General features: G+C 43.5%; 1 protein-coding gene across 1 annotated transcript in view; it reads left to right on the top strand.

The window, feature by feature from the left end:
- Window positions 1-15,159, top strand: part of LOC107296722 (zinc finger protein 729-like) — a 45,014-nt gene that overhangs the window by 8,734 nt on the left and 21,121 nt on the right. Inside the window, 3 exon segments of the mRNA XM_029286126.1 lie at window positions 11,370-13,178; window positions 13,489-13,560; window positions 14,576-14,583. Coding sequence (XP_029141959.1) covers window positions 11,370-13,178; window positions 13,489-13,560; window positions 14,576-14,583 — 1,889 coding nt within the window.

Here is a 15,159-nt window from a genome sequence, read left to right on the forward strand (position 1 = left end):
AAAAAAATGGAAATCTTTTCCTTATAATCTGCAGACAGCAAGGGATTTAATAAGGCATCCAGGAATGGAAATCCAGTTCATGAAAGATTGGATGGATTCATGACAAAAACATATTTCAAGATGAACATAAAACTCATCAAGAATTGAAAATTGTCCAAGTAGTGAGAAATATTTGATCAAGAGCTTCATGCAGGTGTCTCCTAAATCTCCAAGAAGCAGCAAATCTTTGGGTTTGCCTCCCAGAAGGCACCATCTTGAAGCTCATTGTTAGGTTGAGGTGGATTCGTTCTGATGGAGCAGAGTACTCAGAAGTTAACACTAATTGCATCTAAGAGCTTTATTATGTTTTTATGCTGCCACACACAAGCTCTCATTGCAATGTACGATTAAAACCAGGTAAGCGTACCTGATACACCCCCTTCAAGAGCAATTTCTTCAGGTAGCATTCCAGTTCATGCAAAACAGCTGAAACTCTTTTAAAAACTCAATTCCCTTCCCTTTATTAGCTCCCAACTAGATAATTTTTTCAAAGCAGTAGTTTCCCAACCATCTGACATCATTTGCATATTGAGAGCATCTCACCCAGCTTTCCCAGTAATTACATCTAGCTGAATGAGTATCTCCTTGCAATATCAAGTAGGACTCTCCTGTCCCTTTGCTGAAGAAGCAATCGGGTAAGTCCTAGTGGACAATCACTTACGGTAAATATGAGCCAGCAGTTTGCTGCAGCTGCCAAAAAAGCCAACACAGTTTTGGGCTGCATTAACAGAGGGATAGAATTAAGATCAAGTGAAGTGTTAATACCACTTTATAATGCCTTGGTAAGGCCACACTTGGAAAACTGCATCCAGTTTTGGTCACCACGATGTAAAAAAGATGCTGAGACTCTAGAAAGAGTGCAGAGAAGAGCAACAAAGATGATCAGGGGACTGGAGGCTAAAACATATAAAGAACGGTTGCTGAAATTGGATATGCCTAGTTTACTGAAAAGAAGCACTAGGGGTGCCATGAGAGCAGGGTTCCAATATCTCTGGTTGCCACAAAGAAGAGGGAGTCAAGCTATTCTCCAAAGCACTTGAGGGCAGGATAAAAAGCAATGGATGGAAACTAATCAAGGAGAGATGCAACCTAGAAATAAGAAGAAATTTCCTGACAGTGAGAACGATTAATCAGTGGAACAACTTGCCTCCAGAAGTTGTGAATGCTTCAACACTGGAACTTTTTAAGAAGAGATTGGACAACCATTTGTCTGAATGGGGTTGAACTAGAAGACCTCCAAGGTCTCTTCCAACTCTGATTCTATTCCTACTCTATTCTATTTGTCTTTGGCACTTGGCCCAAGCACAAAATTATAATCAAACCAAGTGAAATTTGAATTACAAAAGGTGCTTGGCCTTGCTTCCTCTTTAATGTATAGATAGTCCTTGTCTTATGAGCACAATTGGAACTGGTTCTTCTGTTGCTGAGCAAGGTGGTTGCTAAGTAAGATGGTTGCTAAAATTTTTAGAATAGAATAAAATAGAGCTGGAAGGGACCTTGGAGGTCTTCTAGTCCAGCCCTCTGCTCAAGTAGGAGAACCTATACCATCTCAAACAAGTGACTGTCCAGTCTCTTAAAAATCTCCAGTGATGGAGCGCCCACAATTTCTGAAGGCAAGCTGTTCCACTGGTTAATTGTCCTGTCAGGAAGTTTCTCCTTAACTATTCCATGTTGCTTCTCTTTGATCAGTTTCCAACCATTGTTTCTTGTCCTGCCCTCTGGTGCTTTGGAGAACAACACGACTCCCTCTTCTTTGTGGCAGCCCCTCAAATACTGGAATACTGCTATCATGTCTCCCCTATTTCTTTTCTTTAGACTAGCCAAACCGAAGTCCTGCAGCTGTTCTTTGTTATGCTTTAGTCTCCAGGTCTTTGATCATCTTAGTTTTATGAATTTTTTGGCTGAAGTTGTCAGTCACACAGCCTTGAAGCCAATTCAGCTTCCCCCCCCCCCCCGCCCCATTGACCTCTCTTGTTGGAAGCCATTTGGGATGGTCACAAAAGAGATTACATGAACTTGGGAACCAGCAACACTCATAAGTGAAATTTTACAAGCCTGCACAGTAGCTGTTGTTTTCGTTGGCGCTGTCCTGTTTTAAGCCAGGCTTTAAATTCAAGTTCCTGCAGTTATCCATTTTTAAATAATTGCATATATCATGTTTTCCCTTTTTACCTCTCCTCTTTGACAACACTTCACTCAGTCTTGTTATTAAGGGTTGCAGATACGCAATGCCGCAAATGTATACTGGCACTTGAGAGCACGTGCGCACACTACAGCAGTGTTTCTCAACCTTGACAATTTTAAGGCATGTGGACTTCAATTCCCAGAATTCCACAGCCAGCATTGCTGGCTGTGGAATTCTGGGAGTTGAAGTCCACATGCCTTAAAATTGTCAAGGTTGAGAAACACTGCACTAAAGGGAAAGCCAAACGAACAGCGACTGAGACTCTATGGCTGCTTAACAGCCTCTGGAAGAGAGAGGAGGGGAGAGGGAGGCGGCTAGTGCCTCTTTTCGGGACCAAAGGCAAACATCCGGCCCAGGAATCCGCGCCCTCCACTGGATAGGCCAATGACTTCAATCCGACTGTGACTGGCATTGCAGCCGACCAATGAGGTCCATAACTTTGGAGTTGGGGCTTCGCCTCTCAGTGTCAATAAGTATCCAGCCGACCAATAAACTTCATAGCTTTGGAGGCGGTCAATCAGTATGCAGCCGACCAATAAGTTTCATAGCTTTGGAAATGGGACTTCGCGACTCAGGACCCCCTCAGTGTCAATCAGTATGCAGCTGACCAATGACCTTCATGGTTTTGGAGGTGGGGCTTCGCACTAAGGACTCCCTCAGTATCAATCAGTATGCAGCCGACGAATAAGCTTCATAGTTTTGGGGGTGGTCAATCAGTATGCAGCCGACCAATTAGTTTCATGGCTTTGGAGGCGGGGCTTCGCCACTCAGCTCCCCCTCAGTGTCAATCAGTTTCAACATCCCTACAAAATAATATGATATACAGTACAAGAAAACATACATTCCGTTAAATTTCGAAATTACAAAAAAAACTATACCACCCCAGATAGAGATTTTTTTATTTTATTTTTTTTTAAAAGCCAATGCTGGCAACCCTCCCGATATGTTGGAGGACCGGGACGGGGGGGGGGAATTGCCCGGGAGGCCTTCTAGGGAGAAGCAACTCTCTGGTTGCAATTTCCAAAGGCTGCCCAGGGGCAAGAAAATCCCTCCGTTGTTCCCGGTTGCCACTGATGGGAAAAGGTTGGAAATGTGACCGTTAGACGCTTCTCATTGTTCATAAGATTGTTTCTCCTCCACCCCTTTCTCCTGGTGGAGATTATTCTGCTGGTGGTTTTCTCCTGGGATTTTCTCTGCTGCTGTTTTGGGGGGTCCAGGATCAATGGCAGTTGAGCATCCCCGAGGAAAGGAAGGGGATCCCTCCCTGGATCTGCTGTTTGAGGGGATCCCTCTGGAGGATCCATTTCAGAACAGATCATCAGGTAAACCTTTCCTTCTAACGCCCATTAATCTTCATGGATAGGCTTTTGCCTGCCTTTCCTTCCTTTGTGAATTTATTTTATATTTGTCTATATTTATATCCGTGTGTATATATGGATGTGTGTGTGTGTAAATTTTTGGATTGCTAACAAAGAGTTAAAGGGAGACTGGTATAGCTATTTCTAGCCAATTAGCTCTCATCAGCCAGCCATACCCTTCTGAGATTCGAACCTGGGCTGCTTGCACGTTAGGCATCTGTGTTGACCCCCTAGGCCACAGGCTTTGTGTGTGTGTGTGTATGAGTATATATACGTGTATGTATGTATATATAAATATGTGTGTATGAATGTGTGTATATGAGTATATATGTGTGTGTGCATGAGTATGTGTGTATGTGTATATATGTAAATATATATGTGTGATATGTGTGTGTATATGAATATATGTGTGTATACACACATACACATACATACATACAAACATACATACATCTCAGTAATCCAGATGGGCTGTTCTCTGCTTTAAGGCACTGGGTCCCCCTGTCAGCATACACAAAGAACGGACTTTCTGATTTTGAAAGAATAGAGGAAGGGTGTTTTATAACGAATAGTTCCTCTACTTTTTTCTCATACTCAGAATCCAGAGCAACATCGATGGCATCTTCTGGAACATCTGTTGCCTGTGGTGGAGAAACAGCAGCACTGATGGTGCTAAGAAAGGTAGGAAAATATTTCCCTCCTCAAACGGCAGTTGTCATTCAGCATGATCCAGCACTGTCCAAAAGAGGTGTGTGTATGTGCAGAGGGTGTCTGTTTTTGTGAGCAGCTTTCTGGTACAGTACTTGGATAGGAAGTCACTCAGTGCCGTGTATGTGCAGGTAATTATTTCATCTTATGATGCAGCATGTGTTTTTCCAAGTAGGAAGATATTTCCTTCCTAAAACTGCAAGTGTCATTCCACATGATCCTGCACTGTCCAAAATGGGAGAGGGAAGGAGGGGGAGGCAGAGGGAGTCTGTTTTCAAGAGCAGCTTCCTAATATTTTGATTTCAGCATCTCATGATGCTTCCTGGAATACCTCTCCCAACATCTTCATATGTGTTTTCAGCAAGTATTGTGTTGAGGGAACAACATAAGGCAGTGTCTGAAATGTCAGGCAAGACTCTCCCAATTCTTCTGGGATGGGGTGGAATCTCCCATCAATGGTATATCCAAAGCCCATCTATCCGTTGACAGAGAAGGACTTCAGGTGCTGCTCCTGTAGAATAAGCCAAATTCACAAAAGGTGAATCTATCCCAGGGGTATTTCCAATCGGAGGCCTGTAGCTCTGCCCATTTTCTCCAGGGAGGTGGTTTATTGATCCTAGTTGAAAGTTTTCTTTAAACAGAAATGTTGCATTGTTCCTTAATAAGAGAATTTGTATAATATGCTGTATTTTTGTTTCAGAATTCCATTTGTTTTGAAGATGTAGCTGTCTTTTTCTCTGTGGAGGAATGGGACATGCTGGATTTGGGGCAAAAAAGCCTGTACCGAGAGGTCATGCTGGAAAATGCAAGGAACGTAGCCTCTCTAAGTAAGGATTTCTGTTTTTTTAGGCTGAAATTGCAGTGGGAAATATTTTCTGATCAGAAAATATTTCTCAGAAGAAATAGCAATAGCACTTGTACAGTATACCGCTTCACAGTGCTTTACGGCCTTCTAAGTTGCCCACTTCTCTTCCTAGTGTGGAGGAGGGTATCCTTATCTGCCATTCTTCTATTTGGTTAACAGAGGAACTAAAACCTTCATGATCTATTTGGAACCCCAATTAATCACCCAGGGAGCATCACAAGAATATGACTGCAGACACGGGACATTCATTCCACCCTCCCACTTTCTTCAATGCTTTCTTTTCTTAAGTTAACTTAAGATGAATTCTAACTCTAATTCTAAGAGTAAAACATAAGAAGGAAAATGGCTGCATCTCCATATATTGTCAAAGCAAGAACATCCGATGTTAGCAGCGTTGACAACAATTTTAACCAGAATTTTTGCGGATGAGAGCAATTGTGCGATAATTGGTGCAGTCTTTAGAGTCACCCTTTTTTTGGCAGTGGAATGAACATTTGAGTATTTCCAATCCTATGGCCACATGTTGGTTTCCCAATTTTTTTCTGGCACAGGTCTCTAATGACTGTGGATGATGCAGGTCTCAGTAATTCTGCAAGGATGGTATAAATACTTGGAGTCTTGTTCTTTGGCAGTTGGCTGAGGCTAGGTCCCTTTGCTAGCTGCATACAGCTTTTCTGTATATTCTCGCCATCTGTTCTTGATGCCTTGTTGATCAGACAGAATTTCAGAATAGAGTAGAGCTGGAAGGAACCTTGGAGGTCTTCTAGTCCAGCCCTCTGCTCAAGCAGGAGATCCTATACCATTTCAGACAGTCTCTTCTTAAAAACCTCCAGTGATGAAGCACCCACAATGTCTGGAGGCCAGCTGTTCCACTGGTTAATTGTCCTCACTGTTAGGAAGTTTCTCCTTAATTCCAGGTTGCTTCTCTCCTTGATTAGTTTCCATCTGTTGTTTCTTGTCCTGCCCTCTGGTGCTTTGGAGAATAAATTGACTCCCTCCTCTTTGTGGCAGCACCTGAAATACTGGAATACTGCTATCATGTGTCATCTCCCCTGCAAGTATTCTTCATATGTTTTAGTCTCTGGGTCTTTAATCGTCTTAGTTGCTCTTCTTTGCACTTTTTTCCAAAGTCTCAACATCTTTTTTGTAATGTAGTGACCAAAATTGAGTTCAGTATTCCAGGTGTAGTCTTACTAAGGTTTTTTAAAGCCTTAAAACATATGAAAGCCCGAAGTAAAAAGTGAAGTCCAAGCTTTACTTTTGCACCGAAATAAAGTGTTGAACCCACTGTCCTTGATTCGGCATGATTCCTTGGCTCATCACAGGATTCAGCCAACACATCCAGGATCTAGTCCATCAAGATGGACAGTGGTTAATATTTATATATATTTGTATGTACTTTTTCCAAAGTCTCAACATCTTTTTTGTAATGTGACCCAAACTGGATGCATTATTCCAGGTATGGCATTGTTGTTAGTTGTGAAGTCATGTCCGACCCATCGCGACCCCATGGACAATGTTCCTCCAGGTCTTCCTGTCCTCTGCCATCTTCTGGAGTCCATTTAAGCTCATGCCTACTGCTTTAGTAACTCCATCCAGCCACCTCATTCTCTGTCGTCCCCTTCTTCTATTGCCATGCGGCCTTACTAAGGCTTTATAAAGCGGTATTAGTACTTCATGTTATTTTGATTCTATGCCTCTGTTTATACAACCAAAGATTGTATTAGCTTTTTTGGCTGCTGCCGCCCACTGCTGGTTCATTTTTATGTGATCTTCCGCTAGGACTCCAAGGTCCCTCTCACAATTCTTTCTCTAGTTTTTAATGTTGCCTTTACAAGCAATAAATGGTTTTCGGATCTTTTGATTTGCACAAATGCATTCCTTCATGTGGTCCACTTCAAGCTGTTGACATTGTTCGTTCCAGTAAACTTCATTGTTCTTCCTTGCTGTCCTTTGGAAACCTACATTCAGTCTTATAATAATAATAATAATGATAAAGTTGGAAGGGACCTTGGAGGTCATCTAGTCCAACCCCCTGCACAGGCAGGAAACCCTATACCATTTCGGACAAATGGCTGTCCAGTTTCTTCTTTAAAACTTCCAGTGTTGGCGCGTTCACCACTTCTGGAGGCAGGTTGTTCCACTGGTTAATTGTTCTAACTGTCAAGAAGTTTCTCCTTAGTTCTAGGTTGCTTCTCTCTTTGGTTAGTTTCCACCCGTTGCTTCTTGTCCTGCCTTCAGGCGCCTTGGAAAATAGCTTGACTCCCTCTTCTTTGTGGCAGCCCCTGAGATTATCTTCTTGTTTCTTCCCATTTACCTGGTGCCTTGGGCTGCTTTTCTTTGCTCAGCTATTTTGATAGTTTCATCTGAGAGCCACTCGGACCTTTTCTCTGGCTTCTTGTAGAGTATGTATTCTGCAATTCCAATAATGGTCAATTGCATTTCCTACCATGTCAGGTATCTTCTGAGCCATGTCCAATAGTTCAAATCTATTTTTCACCACCATTGTATACGTAGTCGGGATTTTGGTGACATTAAACTTCTTTGGAGACACTGCCTTTTTGAGGGTGCATAGTTTGACTTTAATTTTTGCCGCCAACAATCCATGAATCCCAACTGCAATGGATATGTCTTCACAGCAAGCAGTGAACTCAATGACTGCATGGGGCACAGTCATTCTAATTATGGTGAAGTCCATTCATTGATGCTTGGGTGTATTAAGCAGTGCTCGTGCTGTTTGAATCATGTATTCATGATCCTAAATTGGTTTTCTTGGCAAAATTGTATCGAATGATCACCTGCATCATTCCTCTCACTTAGTCCAAAATAACCTTGCTTGCCAATTTTTGCATTGAAGTTGCCAAGAATGTAAACAATGTTTTTTTCTGGGCACTTGTTTCAAAGTTTCTTAGACTATGTCATAAAAGCCCTCTGTTTCAAGCTTTGTTGGAGCAGTCATTGGCACATACTTGGATAACTATGATATTGAGGAGATGGCACGAATTCTGATGGTCACAATTTGGTTACTGACAGTAGAGAAGCTTTCCACTGCTCCAGCAGGTTTCTTGCTTACAATAAATGCCACTCCATTTGTTTTCGTGATATCATGCCCTGAATAACAGACAGTGAAATCCTCCGACTGGAAAAAGTCATTGTGTGATGAGTGTAGTTTACTGACACCAAGGAGATCAATTTCCAACCTGCTCATCTTTCATTTGACAATATCTAATTTGCACTGATTTATTCCTCTGACACTGTAGGTCACGTTCCAATATATCTCCAGTGTAAGACTTTTTTTTACACCAGAGTTCCCTAACATTTTGGGCTTGGCGGCCCGGAGCGGGGGGGGGGAGAGAAGGGATGGTTTTGTGGGAGGGGTGAATGCATGTGCACTCACGTGCACGTGCACAGCCAACTGTTGCTTGCACAAGTAGGGCCACGATGCTCGCGGTGACATGAGCACTTACAGTATGTGTGGGGCCGCAGATATCCACAATGACGCTCAAGCAATTGGGGCCGCAAACGCATGTGACATTTGTGGCAATGCTTGCATGAGTGGGGCTGTGTGCTCACATGCACACTGGCCAGCCATTCACGTGGCCTGGTGGCCAATAGGCCATGGTCCAGTAGTGGGCCACGGCCCACAGGTTGGGGAACCCTGCCTTACACCACTGGCTGCCTCAGCAACTGGGATTCTTGTTGTCCTGTCATTGGACACGATACATTTGAGGCCATTTCAATACAATTTGATGATTTTTTTGCAGAGTAGATTGCAGATCTCTAATGAACATAGGTTCTGTTCAAGAGTTCCTCCTGCTTCCTTGGAACTGAATCTGAAGGAGCAGCAGAGTTGATGGTGCCCTTCCTTGAGACTTGACATGATGTTCCCCAAAGAATTTAGGTTTGCATTTTGCAGCATAGAGGGCAAGAGGGAAGAATATGGCAGATCTTACATCAACCCAATACAGCAGGGCTCCCCAAGCTATGAGCAGCAGTCCACTACCGGGCCATGGCCTATTGGCCACTGTGACGCATGAGTGGCTGGCAGGTGCACGTGTGTATGCACAGCCCCACTTGCACGAACGTCATTACGAGAGTCACAGGCGTCCTCAGCCCCATTCACACGAGCGGCACCTTGTCATGGGCATTTGTGGCCCAACTCACGAGTATCACAGGCATTTGCTGCCCCACTCGTGTGAGCACCACCACAAGCATTGCAGGTGTTCGCAACCCCACTCACACAAGCATCACTGCAAGTGTCGTGGGTGTTCACAGCCCCATGCACAGAGCACTCGCATAACCGCAAGCTTTGGAAGCCCCCTGCCTGTTTGCGGCCCCACGCAAGCTATTTACGGCCCCATGTGCAGGCACTCGCGTCACCATGAACGGCGCGGACGCTTGTGGCTCCTCTCACGCAAGCGCTCATGTCACCCCGAGCAGTGCAGACATTTGTGGTCCCATTCGTGTGAGCACTCACAGCCCCACTTGCGTGAGCAACGAGTATTCTTGCACATGCACGCGCGCACTCATGCATTCACCTCCCCCACAAAACCATCTCTTCTTTTCCCCCTGCCCCTGCTCCAGGCCACCAACCATGAAAGATTGGGGAACTCTGCAGTACAGGTAGTCCTCAATGTACAACCACAATTAAGCCAAAAATTTCTGTTGCTAAACAAGAACGTCGTTAAGTGAACTTTACAGCCTTTCTTGCCAGAGTTGTTAAGTGAATCTGGCTTCCCCATTGACATTGCTTGTCAGGTCACAACAGGTGATCACATGACCCCGGGACACTGCAGCCATCAACGCTGCTAACAAAATATATGCCAGTTGTCAAGCATATGAATTTTAATCAGGTGACCGTGGGGATGTTTCAATGGACGTAAGTGTGAAAGTCGGGCATAATTTTTAAACTTCTTTTCAGTGCCATTGTAACCTTATACAGTCATTAAATGGACTGTTGTAAGTTGAGGACTACCTGTAGAAGCACAGTCCCATGTTTTCAACATACTCTGACAGAAACAGGGAAACGAATCTCCAGACCAGATAAAAGGAAATAGAAATGGTGGGGGAAAATAATGTTTAAATAAGGGATGAAAAATGGTGTTTCATTCCTTACATCAGATGCCACCAACCTTTCTCGGTTGGCCAACCAGAGGGAAAGGGAGGGGGAAACATATTTACATGGGCATAGGACCTCGAGCAAGCATGTGATGCAAACAGGGCGGGGCTAGTGCTTGCATGATACTTGTTAACCCTGCCCCATTCTTGCATGACACAACGCCCCATTTACGTGTCCAACAGCATGGTGGCACCTGTTTTTGCACCCTGCAGTGCGACAGCACCTGTTTTTGTGCCCTGCAGCATGGTGGCGCCCGTTTTTGTGCTCTGCAGCCGGGCAGCAGCCCATTTTCGTGCCCCACAGTGCAGCGACATCCCGTTTTCATGCCCTGAGGTGCGGTGATGTCCCATTTTCACGCTCTGGGGCGCAGCACCATCCGGTTTTCGCACTCTGAGGCACGGTGACATCCCATTTTCACACCCCGAGGTATGGCGACATCCCGTTTTCGCACATCAAGGCGTGGCGATGTCCCATTTTCGTATCCTGAGGCACGGCGACATCCCGCGATGCAGCAGCATCCCATTTTTACATGGTGCAGAGTCCTGTTTTTGTGCCCCACTGCACTAGTGCGATTGGGGTGTGTGAGGATGTGTGCATGCACACGTGCGTACACTGGCCAGCCTGTCCCACTTCCACCGCTCAGTTGCAAACCCCTCATGGCCCACTACTGGGCCGTGGCCCACAGGTTGGGGATCCCTGCCTTACATAATTCAGTTTGTGTCAACTTTCCTTTTTTTCTGCTCCAAACAGGTGATGAATGGCAGATGGAGGCTTCCAGAAAAGAGGAAGCAGCATTTTTGACAAAAGGCAAAAAGGAAGTTGTGAAAAGGAGGTTTGGAAAGGAAAGTTCTGAGGAAAACCAGTTAAAAGGGAGGCTGGAGAAATGCTCTCCTTTTCAGTGTATAGATGTCAGTGTCTTGACTGAAGTTGAACACCAAGAAAAAGGAATGTGTCCACAGTGTGGAAAAATGCTCAGAGATGAATCGGAATTATGTGACTGTTCCAGAAGCCACGCTGTAGAAAAACAAAATAAAAGCAGGAAATGCTTCAGATGGACTATTCCTCTTATCTTAAGTCAGAGCATAAAAGCTGGAGAAAAACCGTATAAATGCCTGGAATGTGGAAAGAGCTTCAGAGACTCAAGTTATCTTACTTCCCATAAAAGGATCCACACAGGAGAAAAACCATATGAATGCAAGGAATGTGGAAAGAGATTCCATTTTGCCACAAGCCTAACTTCCCATAATAGGATTCACACAGGTGAGAAACCATACGAATGCCTGGATTGTGGAAAACGCTTCACAATCTCAGGTTCCCTCATTTACCATAAAAGGATCCACACTGGAGAGAAACCGTACAAATGCCAAGAGTGTGGAAAATGCTTTACTATGTCAGGTTCCCTCACTTCTCATAAAAGAATCCATACTGGAGAAAAGCCATATCAGTGTCAGGAGTGTGGAAAGAGTTTCAGATCTTCAGGTTTTCTTACTTCTCACAAAAGGTTCCACAGCGAGGAGAAACCGTATAAATGTACAGAGTGCGGAAAGTGCTTCACCAATTCAGGTTCCCTCACTTGCCATAAAAGGATCCACACAGGGGAGAAACCATATCATTGCAAGAACTGCGGAAAGAGCTTCAGACAAAAATATCATTATACTGTACATAATAGAATCCACACTGGGGAGAAACCATATAAATGTCAGGAATGTGAAAAGAGTTTCCGTTCTGCAAAACATCTTATTTCCCATAAAAGAATCCACACAGGGGAGAAGCCATATAAATGCCAGGAGTGTGGAAAGAGCTTCAATGATTCTCAGGACCTTACTGCTCATCACAGGATCCACACAGGAGAGAAACCGTATAAGTGTATGGAGTGTGGAAAGGGCTTCCGTTCTGTGAAACATCTAACTTATCATAAAAGGATCCACACAGGGGAGAAACTCCATAAGTGTTTGGAGTGTGGAAAGAGCTTCCGTTCTGCAAAACACCTTACTTACCATACAAGGATTCATACAGGGGAGAAACCATATAAATGCCAGGAGTGTGGAAAATGCTTCACTATGCCGGGTTCTCTCACTTCCCATAAAAGGATTCATAGTGGGGAAAAACCATACAAATGCCAGGATTGCGGAAAGAGTTTCATAGGATCAAGTTTTCTGACTTCCCATAAAAGGTTCCACAGCGAGGAGAAACCATATAAATGCGCCGAGTGTGGAAAGTGCTTCACGTATTCAGGTTCTCTCACTTCCCACAAAAGGATTCACACGGGGGAAAAACCATACGAGTGCAGGGAATGTGGAAAGAACTTCAGTCAAAAATATAATTATACTGTACATAACAGAATTCACACAGGGGAGAAACCATATCAATGCACCGAGTGTGGAAAGAGCTTCCGCAAGAGTGTCAATCTTGCTTCCCATAAAAGGATACACACCGGGGAGAAACCTTATAAGTGTACGGAGTGTGGGAAAGGTTTCATAAGCAGCAGTACCCTTAGTCACCACAGAAGGATCCACACTGGGCAGAAAGCATACAAATGCAATGAATGTGAAAAATGCTTCTCTAATTCAAGTTCCCTCCTTTCCCATACAAGGATACACACTGGGGAAAAGCGATACAAATGCACTGAGTGTGAAAAATGCTTCACTAACTCAAGCTCCCTAACTTCCCATAAAAGAATCCACACAGGGGAGAAACCATACAAATGCATGGAATGTGAAAAGAGTTTCACAACCAGCAGTCATCTTAGTCGTCACAAGAGGATCCACACAGGGGAGAAACCGTATAAATGCAGTGAGTGTGGAAAATACTTCAGACAAATTAGTGCACTTAATACACATAGAAAGATACACTCGGGGGAGAGATCAGGTAAGCGTTTAGACTGTGGAAAGACTTTCTGTAATAGCAGAAACTTCATATGATGCTATTTTAAAACCACATCAGTGTATGGAATGTGGAAAAGGCTATAGTTAGCACCAGGGCTTTTTTTGTCATAGAATGCCCAGAACTGGGTTCCGGCACCTTTTTTGGATGGAACCTTGTAGGGTAGGCAAGGCGGGTTGTATAACATGTAAGTTCCGGCACTTTTTTTTTTACAAAAAAAGCACTGGTTAGCACCAATCTACTTCTGATACAAAGAGAAACTGTATAAGTGTGTTAATTGTGGAGTTTCTGTGATAGCACAATTGTTCCTTCTTGGAAATGCATACTGGAGAGAATCCATATAAATGCCTGGAGCACGGAAAAAGGTTCAGAACGAGCAGTTGCCACAAGAGAATCCACACTGGTGAGAAATCATAAATATATGATGTGTGGAAAGGGATTTGCTCAAAATCGGTCCCCTTACGGGCACAGGAAAATTAATTCACAAGAAACCCATAAAACATAAAAATAATAGAACTCCGTACATGAATTGTGTGACAAAATTTTTGGAGACTATAGGTAGTCTGCAATTACTGCAATAGGGACTGTCGACTCCATCATTAAACAACATTGTCACCAAGCGAAGGATCATGGGTCTGTGCTGGACTGCTGTCACTCATTCCACTGGTGGTTAAGCAAATAACTGCAGATTAAGCACACATCACAAGACCTTGGCTTTCCATTCCCTGCCAGCTTCCCATTGACTTTGCTTCTCAGAAGCTGGCTGTGAAGCTGGCTGCATTTGACCACAAGAATAATGTAACTGCTTATCGATGAACTTTTATAACATTGTCATTACTTTGAACAGTTGCTGAACAAGGCATTTGGCAAGAGAGAACGACTTGCATAACACTCATGCTACCCCCTGTTGTTGTACAGACTGCTCAGTACAAGGGCTGCGGTGTAGTTACTCTTCCTCGCTTTCTTGGGATGAAGAAACCACCATGCTGGTTCCAAGGCAACTTTGGCTTTGCTGTCATCATGTAACTTACCGAATAAAGATGATCTTTTGATTCTTTCTTTTTTTCTTTCATTCTTTCTTTTCTTGGCTTTGCTGTCATTAACTTACTGAATAAAGATGATTTTTTGATTCTTTCCTTCTTTCTTGGCTTTGTTGTCATATAGCATTGAATAAAGATGGATCTTTTGATTCTTTCTTTCTTGGCTTTGCTGTCATCATGTAACTTATTGATGATTTTTTTATTTTTTCTTTCCTTCCTTTTTTCCTTCTCTCTTCCTTCCTTCCTTTCTTTCTTTCTCTCTCTCTCTCTTTCTTTCTTTCTTTTTTCTTTCTTTCTTTCTTCTCCATAATTGTTTTATAAAGTGTCAGTCTCCCAACTCTCATTTTATCTCTCCAAATGCACTTTTAACACATGCAGAGAAGCAGGTAAGGAACACCACAGTTACAAAGAAGAGGAAAGCTTTTCTTCTGTAGGTTCCAAATAAAATTCTCCACATAGTTATGGAGCCAGGTTTGCATTCTGAGTTTGGGTTGAAATCCAGCTCCATAAGTACTTAGGAATGCCAGCTAAAGCAGAGATTCTCTGATTGAGAAGAGTTTAAACCATCCCCTAAACTCAGCTGAAGAATGTTACCTAGCCTAGTAACGAAACATTCAGAAACCAACCCGCAAGCTCGGAGAACGAACCTTTACCCTCAGTTTAAATTATTGCTGATTGGCCTGATGTAAGTTTTTCCTAATTAGAAAAGTAGCTTGTGGTGAAAGATGACTTGAATGTAGTACCTCAGGAGTTTTAGTTTGTTGCTGTCCCCATAAACAAAAATCCTTCTGTTAGCAACAAAGATGATTAGGGGACTGGAGGCTAAAGCATATAAGGAACGGCTGCTGGAATTGGGTATGTCTAGTTTAATGAAGAGAAGGACGAGGGGGGACATGATAGCAGTGTTCCAATATCTCAGGGGTTGCCATAAAGAAGAGGGAGTCAAGCCATTTTCCAAAGCA

This window comes from Protobothrops mucrosquamatus, unplaced genomic scaffold, assembly GCF_001527695.2.
Source record: "Protobothrops mucrosquamatus isolate PMUCROS unplaced genomic scaffold, P.Mucros_1.0 scaffold2947, whole genome shotgun sequence".
In the NCBI taxonomy this organism is placed as follows: Eukaryota; Metazoa; Chordata; class Lepidosauria; order Squamata; family Viperidae; genus Protobothrops; species Protobothrops mucrosquamatus.